Source organism: Arachis duranensis, chromosome 3, assembly GCF_000817695.3.
Source record: "Arachis duranensis cultivar V14167 chromosome 3, aradu.V14167.gnm2.J7QH, whole genome shotgun sequence".
NCBI lineage: Eukaryota > Viridiplantae > Streptophyta > Magnoliopsida > Fabales > Fabaceae > Arachis > Arachis duranensis.
The window spans coordinates 110,242,775-110,253,474 of NC_029774.3; the positions used below are offsets into that span (position 1 = coordinate 110,242,775).

At 35.8% G+C, this 10,700-nt stretch overlaps 2 protein-coding genes across 3 annotated transcripts; one reads left to right on the forward strand and one right to left on the reverse strand.

Moving 5' to 3' along the window:
* Positions 1-10: 10 nt before the first annotated feature.
* Positions 11-5,535, forward strand: LOC107480145 (uncharacterized). Of its 2 annotated transcripts, XM_016100285.3 has the most exons (11): positions 11-337; positions 1,369-1,895; positions 2,017-2,103; positions 2,351-2,450; positions 2,622-2,729; positions 2,968-3,068; positions 4,427-4,492; positions 4,588-4,675; positions 4,855-4,915; positions 5,047-5,110; positions 5,243-5,535. In XM_016100285.3, the coding sequence occupies exons 1-11, from the start codon at positions 277-279 to the stop codon at positions 5,372-5,374; spliced, it is 1,395 nt and encodes a 464-aa protein (XP_015955771.1). In that variant the 5' UTR covers positions 11-276; the 3' UTR covers positions 5,375-5,535. The 2 variants fall into 2 exon arrangements, with proteins under 2 accessions (XP_015955771.1, XP_015955772.1); XM_016100286.3 differs by lacking the exon at positions 4,855-4,915.
* A 3,029-nt stretch (positions 5,536-8,564) lies between these two features.
* Positions 8,565-10,071, reverse strand: LOC107480146 (transcription repressor MYB6). The gene is made up of 3 exons (XM_016100287.3): positions 9,718-10,071; positions 9,509-9,638; positions 8,565-9,426 (listed from the first exon to the last, which is right to left on the reverse strand). The coding sequence occupies exons 1-3, from the start codon at positions 9,848-9,850 to the stop codon at positions 8,814-8,816; spliced, it is 876 nt and encodes a 291-aa protein (XP_015955773.1). The 5' UTR covers positions 9,851-10,071; the 3' UTR covers positions 8,565-8,813.
* Positions 10,072-10,700: the final 629 nt, after the last annotated feature.

The following is a 10,700-nucleotide window of genomic DNA, read 5'->3' on the forward strand; positions in this document are numbered from 1 at the left end:
GACATGGGTGTTTATCTATTCTGAAAAAACAAAAAACCGGCAACTTCAACAACGTTCCGAGTTCTGACAGCGACACAATAGTTAACACTTTTCTAGTTTTCTTTGTTCAAACAGACGTCCTTCTTTGATTCTCAAAATGTAATTCTTCCCTTGCACGCTTTTCCTTCCTTTTCAATCTTAGTATAAACCCTCTTACATTCACAAAAAGACTAAATCTTTGTATAAAACCCTCTTTCATTTTCCAAGAAAGAAAAGGCATTTCTTTTCTGATCAACAATGGAAGAAATGGCAGAAAGCTCCGGAGCCAAACCCCGTGATGAAATATGGGCTAAGCTTGGTGAGGATTACATTCTCTTTTTCTTTTCTTTTCTTTTTTTTTGTGCGCAGCAACAATCTGGCATACTACTGTATTATACCAATTCAAGGTTTTAAACCTGGGTCATTCTTCCTTTTTTTTCCCTTTTTCTTTTACCACTCCCCTTTCACTGGATTTCGCTGTAGTTATTCTAATATTGAATGAAATTAGAACATTGGGTGTGTGAAAAGACTCGATCTTTCTTGTTTTAGAACCCAATAACGGCACAGTTATTAAAGCTTCCATTTTTACTGTTTGGTTGTATAGTCATTATATTGTTGCATTATATGCTGCACCCAGAAATTCATGCTTCGTTCTCTGTTCCCTCTGTGTTCCAGTGGTTAGTAACTACCTAGAATAATGGGCTGTTGTGGATGCCATCTTCTAGTGTCTGATTAATTTGAAAAAAAAATGAGAGTATTTTAACAGACACAATATCTATGTAGCTCTGCAGTGTATTTGGCAGAAGGGCAATGGGTAGAAAAGTACTAGGAAGAGTGCCTTTATGTTCCGGGCTGGGTATGTGATCTGATAGAATGCAGATACCGGTGAGTAGTGGCAGTTCTGGAAATTAGAGCAGTTACATCGCTCAATTTTTCTTTAAGTGGTCTTATACAAGTGATGGTCTATGGTGTTTCTTGAGTAAGTGTAATGGTTGGAATTTCAATGCTGTTAACAGTTAAGATCAGTGCCTCAGCGGGCGTTCCATAGGGTCTGTTCATGCTCGACCTTGTATGAATGATCCAGCGATGGTTACTCACTCTCATTTTAACCATCATACCAAAAGATAAAACAGTTCATGGCTATGAAGTATGAAGGCTTCCAATCCAATGGTAAAAAGGATGGTGATGGGCCTCGGTGCTTCTTATTCCAATTTTTTTGTATTCAGTTTGTAGAGGATTCTAAATGGACTCTTTTTTTATGAGCTTTCCAAGGCATACATTTAGTGTAGAATTTGTATCTCTTTTAAGGTTCTTAATTTCTTATTTGGTCAAATTCCTTCTTTCTTGCAGTTTCATCAGACTCAAGATATTCAGATGTAGAAATAAGGTCAGATGAAATAGTTATATGTTCGGAGATATCATCTACTTCTACTGACAAACATAACTGGTGCAAGATAGTAAGGAATTCTGATCTATGTTCTGCCACAATAGAAAACAAGAGATCAAATACAATTCTTGTTGATGGGGCCAAGTTATGTAATGAAGATACCATAGTTATCAAGGATGGAAGTGAAATTGTTCCAGGTCCTGATGGAGAAGGGTTTGTTAACTACAGATTTAATATAATGTCAAGCCCAGAAACATGCCAGAGGCAGCTAAAGATATGCATAGATGTTGAGCATGCAAAGTGTAGCATTTGCTTGAACTTATGGCATGATGTTGTTACTGTTGCCCCATGCCTTCATAACTTTTGCAACGGTTGTTTATCAGAGTGGTTAAGGAGGTCAGAGCAAAGACGTTCTGCAGTACTTTGTCCTCAATGCAGAGCAGTTGTTCAATTTGTTGGAAAAAATCACTTCCTACGTGCCATTGCAGATGTAAGTTTTGTGCTGAAGCATTCTGTTGACATTGAGTGGAATTTTATATCAGAAATAGATAAGCATGTTTGATTTACTTCTCATCTTCTACATTTTGTTTAATCTTACTTTTCAAAATCAGGATATGGTAAAAGCTGATTCTTCTCTAAGACGTGCGGATGAAGATATTGCACTATTAGATTCGTATTCATCAATACGATCAAACCTTGTGAGTAATATGATTCTTCAACCAGAGCTAATTTATCACTGTAAAATTGTGTTTTTTCTTGTCCAATCTTCAAACTATTTATAAGTTTCTTCAGTGCCTAGGTAGCGTAAAATATCATGTCCTTTAATTCAACCTAAGAACAGTGATTGACACCATGTTGGTTGGATTTATGATTTTGTATCACGCTTTTATTGTCTGACATTTTCTATGAGATGTACCTTTTACTAATTTCTTTGTTTACTATAAGGTCCTTAGGTCTGGAAACAATCGCCGAAAAAGGGCTTTGACATCCACACCACCGAATGATCAAAGTGATGATGGCTCAGACCTTCGATGCCCACAGTGTGGTAATATCATTGCGATTAAATATCGGATATGGAATATGGTCCTATGCAATTTTGCTTCTTGCAATTTGCAAGACTTGGCTGAAACTAATATAGGAAATGAAAATCTAATTCAGATTTCTATCTTGATTTCCATGTTTCATACTCACTGAGTTTGCTACTTGTAATTTTCAGTTACCGAAGTTGCTGGGTTTCGTTGCAATCACAGCACTGATCATCTCCAATGTCAAGCATGTGGAGGAATGATGCCCTCCCGTACTGATTTAGGCATTCCTCAACATTGTAAGTTCAGCACCTGTGATTTTGCTAACTGCACAACTCCATCTAGAATTTTGTTTTCCTTTGAAATGTGCATCACTCAAGGGTCAAGATGCTTTCACGCTATCTTGTAGCATGATAAAGGTCATTCAAAGTTATATGATAAATCAAACTATTTTATATATTCTCCATTTTCTTTATGGTTAGTTTTAAATTTTAATAGTTCATTTATAATGTCTGTCAATGAATATTTTTCTTGTAGGTTCAGGATGTGATAGACCATTTTGTGGAGCTTACTGGCATACTTTAGGGGTAGCCAGGAGCGGTTCTTATCCCATTTGCTCCCAGGATACTTTGAAACCTGTATGGAACACGTGTTTTCTTTCTTTTAAGGGTAAACTTATACTTTTTGTACCTAAAGTTTTCGATAAGTTCAAATTCCATCCATACTGTTAAGTTTGGCGGTCAACATGTAGTTAACACTTTTTCCAACTTTACCCTTCAAAAAAACATTCATCGCCATCTTCATATCCAAACCCCCTTTTCTTCTCTCTCTCTGCGCTTTGCGCCATGCCTTCCTCCTCCTCTGCCGGGACATCGACACCATCACTGTCATCCCCTTCAAACCGCCTATGCCACACCTCCATCGCCGGCACTGCACTTGCATGCCATGTGCCAGTGATTTAACCTTCTCCTCCCCCGCCTCTCTCTCTCTCTCTCTCAACCTGAATGTTGTTGTTGAGGGAGGTGTTGGTGATGGTGGAGGTTGGGATTGTGGGGCTGGGGTTAGGATGTCGAGGGAGAAAGTGTTGGTGACAGTGGAAGTTGGAGTTGTAGGGTCAGGGGTTGGGGTGAGGAGGGAGAAGGTCGTGGCCCAAGTCCATTAGTGTGGAACATTCTCTTTTCCAAGTGAAATCCCATAGCATATGAAAGAGTGAAAAAGTGCTTTTGTGTAGAAAAAGAAGCCTTCGTATCTTGATGCATGTACCTAATTTATTCGGAGCTATTAGAGTGGGATCCACATTTTGGGGGAATATGAGTAGAAGCAATAACAACTTAACAAGAGTATTTCTAGTGGGACATCTTTCACAATCTCTAGAGAGACAGTTCACTGATAGAATGAGGGATAAGGCTATTCTTTTCAGAACTGAGAAGTTCTAAAGGTTCCTGGAAATTTTTGCTCCCATTGAACCATTTGTATCTATATGCATGAATCGTAATGGTGGCAGTTAGGGTTGGGGGCTGTGGCACAGTAAGGGTGGAGGTTAAGGGTGATGCTATTGGATGGGAGATGGGAATAAGTTGGAGTTGGGGGTATAGAGTTAGAAGGGGCGAGAGAGAAGAGTGTGATGATGGTGACAATGATGATATAGGTACAGGGAAAAGGGTAAAATTGGGGAGAAAATGTTGACTAACTATCAAAAAATTAACAGTAAAGGTAGAGTTCAGGCTTATCAAAAACATTATAGACAAAATTGAAACAAATTAAACATTAAGAGCATTTTTGAAATTTTTCGAAAACACCAAAGACAAAAAGTGTATACTTTACCCTTCTTTTAAAACAATTGCTAGCTATAGTGGAAGTTATCCTGAAAAGTGTGAACTTTGTAATATTCATGCCATTACTGGGTGAATATATTGGTTATTACACTGTTAAAGGTCATAGATATGATATAATTCTCACTTGGTCATGATGCTCTACTTGTGCTTTGCTTTTGCAGATCTCAGAACACACCATCTCTAGAATCCCTTTGATAGCACATGAAAAGAATCTGCATGAGCATATTGTACTGGTTTTTTATCCCTGTATTCTATTTTGTCCAGTCGTAGCTATTTTCTATTCTTTTTTTATTAACTTTGATAATTGTGTTTGGTGTTCTAGATCACTGAAAATTGCATTCGACAAATGGGGAGGACATTGCAGGATGTTATATCAGAATGGATAGTGAATCTGGACAACAGACTTATTGGTAATAAACTTGTCTTCCCTGTTCTAACCGTTGATCTGATGCACACCAATTATGTTAACAATCTTGACTTACATAGATTTCAAAATTTCAGTCTACATACTCGTTCATCATGAGATCATACGGTTGCTATACAGATCATATAGCATTATCTCAACCTCTTCTACTTTTATCTTTGTCAGATAGAACTAGATTAATGCTAAATAATGCCGAGATGATTACTGCTAGGACTATCATATGTCGGTAAGCTTGGTCCTCAATTGTTCAGGGGGTAGATTGGATTCTGAATCATGATACTTTCTTATGTTGTAATGGTGTCACCTAAAACAATCTTGCCATCTTCATAATGCATTCTTTTATATTCATTGATGCAGTGATTGTTATGAGAAGTTGGTGTCTTTTCTCTTGTACTGGTTTCGAATATCCTGTCCCAGAAATGTAAGTCCCTTCAAGAACAGCATTTCTGCTCTTTTTTTTGTTAGGTGGAAAAAAAAAAAAAACTCATTTTGAACTTACAGTCTACTTACTAAGTTGACCTTTTTTTTTTCTTTAATGTATTATTGCAAAAAGTATTATTCGGAAGCAGCGATAGCAAGGCAAGATTGTTGGTATGGATATGCGTGTAGGACACAACACCACAGTGAAGACCATGCTCGTAAAAGGAACCATGTGTGCCGTCCAACTAGAGGCAATGCCTCCTAATTCTCCATTTCTCTCATGTACATTCATTTTTAGTTTTAATCTTTTAGAAAATAATATTTTTTTTTTGGTAATATTTTAGAAAATAACTTTGTTGAGTATTGAGTATTGACTGACATGACTTGTTGGGTTCAATTAGTTCAGAATAAATACAGAACGAAAAAAAAAAACGCCCATTTCTTGAAAGAAAAAAGAAATGATTTCTAATGGTGAGGTGTTGTGTGTTTTAAGAAACTGTTAAAAGAAAGAGTGACATGATGAAAATAGTTGAGTTAATGACATTAAAATAAGATAATATCATCAATCATTTGACATTCTTTAAAACGAATGCGTTTCTCTCTCGTCACAAAATGGAATAAGACTCTGTGTGTAGCATACTAGCATGTGGATTGCTTTATAATAATCTTTTAATAGTGACCCGCAAAATTCGTGGCGGCAAACACTACCTACTCTTCCTTTTTTTTGTTGGGTGATGATCAGATGATTGCAAGATTTTTTATAAAGGCGATAGTGAGGTTTGAATTATACTCTCCGTTTAAATTGATTTAAATATGTGCGATGTAGCTACTACCTTAATCCTAGTTATCTTTTATGACCTTGTCTACCGGGCATGCCTTTATTTTTACACATTAACTTCACATAAAAATGGGTTTTTACTGTACTTAATAAATAGGTAGTGTGGTAAAAGAACGTTGTTGAACTTCATCCGAAACATTGATGAAGGATTTACGTGGATTAGCAGTAGGCTACTGGTTCTGCCTACCAACTTTCATAAAATCGTCTTGCGTTGTCGTATTATTATTGTATATGCATTTAAAGTAAGGAAAAGAGTCCCTTACAAACGGAATAGGATATGGTGGAAAGCAATCGAAGATGTTTGAACAAAACTTGGTCAAATTTGCAGTCTTAAAAATAAACCATGCATTAATATAACATGAGAGCGACTGAAAACAAGACGTTAGCTTTTGAAAGATCTACGTTTTATTCCCCCTTCCCCCAAAATTATTAATCTATAAATCAACTACTTTCCAACCATAATTTGTTAACTTAGCTCGAATATTTTCGCCATTAGTGTTACGGAACATTGAACGAAGCTCAACCGCGTAGGATTTGAGCTTAATTGACTCCTTTAATTTGCATAATAATCTATCCATACAGTTATTATTGCATTTGAACATTAACTAACAACAACAACGACGTATGGTGCGGTGCTGAGCCCTACCTCTTCTGAAGATGACAAACCATAAGAGGGTTGAGAATTGAGATTTAGACCAAACCACAATAATCGTGGAGAGAGAGAGTTCCTTCCAATCGTGGAAGGCTCACGTGGATACGAAAACGAAAGAATTAGGTGGGTGATGCGAGTAACATGCGACTTAGCTCCTAAACCTTCTAGAACACCTAATTGCCTCTTTATATTAGTCCTCGCAATATAATAATATATATCTGGGAACTCAAATTCTGACACGTCCCTATGATTAGTATAAGGTAATATAGTAATTCAGAAGTGTCCACATAGATAAACTTATAGATTAATGTATCATACTTTAGGATCATAATGGTTAGCTGCATGATATAGGTGACAGCTACCTTTCAATATTAATTAAACAAAGTAATTTTTATATACTTGCTATACATTAAGATTGGAGGAAAATGTGGAAGGGAGTGAGAATTTATGAGAAAAGACAGAGGGGTAGGTGAAATTGGTGACGTGAGCTCCATCTACACACGTACCTAACCTGCTCAGTGTTCAATGTAGATGTCTCATTCATTTTCATATGCATGTTTGATGTTTTTACTATGTCTCTTAATTTGAATTTCATATTTTAATTTTCCTTTGGTGCAATTATCAATTTATCATATATGTTCCGTTATGTTTTCTCTCTCATAGTCTCATTCATGACCCATACTCCCATAGGCATAAAGGTAAGGTAATTAAGGGGGCTAAGGGCAGAACATACGTGGCCCCACTCCTCACCAAACACTCTCTTTCCTCTTCAATAAATCACACATCCCCCTTCTTCAATCAATCTTATTTTTTTGTCTTCTCTCTCTCAAAATTTGGGTGGTTACTAACATTCTGCCCAACCACATGACCAGAGTCACTTTTCTACCTTCATTTATATTATTAAAATAAAATATAAATATTGGTATTTTTGTTAAATAATAGATAGCTCTATTCTACGTGTAAACATAACGAAATACTAACATTTAGTTAAGATAAGAGTTTAATAGGATTCTATCTATACAAAAGGCAGAGTGACTAGAAATATAAAATTATATGCCAAAATTAAGACCAGGACGTCTTCACTCTGAAGTTCCAAGCTCGAAATTAATCTTTATATGTATTGGAAGGATAAATGGTCTAATTACTAATCAATTAATTAGTTTTATAATTTTTAAATTAAATATCTGAGATATGAGTTGTTTTGGTTATTCTACAATTTGTTGAACTACAAAGATATTAAATAAAAAGAATTCAATTTATCATGGACCAAGTCTGGTCAAGGACTTCAGCGTATAGGTGACCAATTGACCACTTTCACCGATCAATATAGCAATATTTGAAAATATTCAAAATTCTGAATAAAGTAAGCTACATAAAAATGCATGGATCGATAGTACTATTTAGCATTTACGATAGTTTACCCCAAGGTATAATAAATACATGAGTACATCGCATATGGTAAAGAATGAAAAAAATTAAGCAGCAAGTCAGCAACCACCCGAATATGTGCTATCAGAAGGGGAAGCAAGCGGGTTAACAATCTAGTCAATAGAAGAGTAGGTTAATGATGAAGGTTGAGTAATTCCTTCCTTCTAGATAATAAGAAAAACCCTAACATTAACCAAACTTGTTTTAAGATGGTTACATTAAAAAAAGAAAAAGTTTAAATTACTTTAACTCATATATTTTTTTTATTTATCATCAATAATAAAGTTGAAAATTTCAAATGTTTTTAATTGTTTTCAAGAGAAAAATTTAAAAACCAATAAAACTTATTATTTTTGGCTAACAATTTTAGTTATCAATCTAATTCTTTTAATTTATTAATTTAACAATATATTTTTAATTTATATTTTTAAATATTATATGTTTGTAAAAAAATTAATTATTTTTACCATGGAAACTTTACATTTGCTTATAATTGAGAATAAAATGGTATTTTTTAAAGCTTAATAAACCAAAGAATAAAGATAAAATAAATAATATATACTAAATAGCCTCAACAAAAATCATGTGAAAATTTCTCAAAGAAGGGGGTTTCGAAATCTACAACTACTGGTCGTCCTTGCTGACTGTCAATAACTGTCGCAACAACATATCACATGGAATAAACCACTCCAACTCCATTCCATATATTAAACTCTCTAACTCCCCCTCCCCAAAAAGTAATGTTTCTCTCTATATATTTATATATCTATTTTATGAACTAATTAATTAGCTTGTAAATTGAAATCTGTTATACACATTATTATCATTACTACTATTATTCGAAGCAGCACCAGCACTTCCAGTAGCAGCACCAGGCTTGGCTTTGCAGGCACAAGGTTGGTTATTACTTTTTTGAAACCCTAGAGTTTGACACATACAAAAGGAATAAGCAGCTTGTAGTTGTTGACGGTGTCGTTTTGGGTTTTGTGTGTGGATTATGGAAGAAAGAGGAGAGGGAAGGCCTAAGGAGAGGTCCAAGTTGAGTTTAGGATATGCTTCTAACTCCGTTGTGACGCCACTGCTGCTGTTTGAATCTTCATCACCCCCTCCTGATGAGTAGTAGTCTGTTCCATCAGTATTATTATTCTTGGCACAAGCAACACCAAATAGACGAAAATTGATGCTGTTGTCGTTGTTGTTTGTGGCCGTAGGTGGAACTGTTGTTGTTGGTGGTGGTGGGGTTATTGTTTTGGTGGAAGGTGCGGGTGCAGCGTTGAGTGGTTGATGGGTTTGAGGGTCAATTCCACGGCTATAAAGTTTACGCTTTATGTGGGTGTTCCAGTAGTTCTTTATCTCATTATCGGTTCTTCCCGGTAACCTCGCTGCTATTAGAGACCATCTGACAAACAATTCAAGAAATCACGTATCAATTTACATCATCTATCTTTGATTCTATATCTATATATGATGAAGGAACTTACTTGTTACCGAGTAAGCTGTGGAGGTTGATGATGAGCTCGTCTTCTTCGTCAGTGAAGTTGCCTCTCTTGAGATCAGGCCTTAGGTAATTTATCCATCTCAGCCTGCAACTCTTCCCACACCTAAGCAACCCTGAATACAAACACAATATATATCGTCATGTATTTTGTGTGAGGAGGATATATATGGCAAATTAAAGAATAACACGTACCTGCAGCTTTGGGAAGGGATCTCCAACAGCCTTCGCCATGAAGCTTGATGTAGTTGATGAGGCGCTCATCTTCCTCTTTGGTCCAAGCTCCTTTGTTTGTGTGCTCTTTCTCACAACAAGGAGATCTACCCATGTGTATATTGCTAGAGAGAGAGAGAGTGTGTGTGTGTGTGAGAATGGAACCTGAAACTTGTTGAGAGAAAGAGAGAGAGAGAGAAGAGGAAGAAAGTGATTGGGGACAAAAGAGGGTAGGAAGGGAATATAAATGGGAGGTGGTGGAGAGAGAGGGGGTGCAATTGACTCGGGTACCTTCTTTTTCTCTTTCTCAAAGAGAGAGAGAGAGAGTATTTGACCGAGTTGGTGAGAAAGACGAGTGGTTACAATTAAGTTTGTGCTTCAATTGGGTAGGTAGCTCTACTTTTCATGTCTCTCAACTTCTCTCCTTCTTTTTCATCTCCGTCCCCCACACCCCCTCTTTTTCCCATATTTGCACTTCTACCCCTCATCTTTCTTCTTCATTTCATTGTGTCCTTCTCTTCCTAATCATTTTTTGCCTACGTCACAACGGTTGTCAACAGTCGTGTCTCGGCTTCCAATTACTCTTATTAGAGACACAATATCTGTTAAATGGATCTATAACTTATAACGGTTGCTCCTCTTTTTCATTTCTATATTAGTTAGTTACTACTGTTAATAGAATTCTCACGCTGAATATATATATGCATTCCGTATTAACTAATGTATTATTCGTTACTGTAGTTGTTTATAAGAAATATTTCTCAATTAAAGCAGTGCAACCAATAATATAGGCCTTCCCCGATTTTATATAATTAATTTTTTGATTTATTCACTATTACTGTAAACAAATTTTCTATAGGTAATAATATTATTATATCAGTAAACATAATTAATTTATAAATTCATCACTTAAAAAATATATAAATATAATTCTATTAGATGATTATGTAAAGTTTGTTATAATG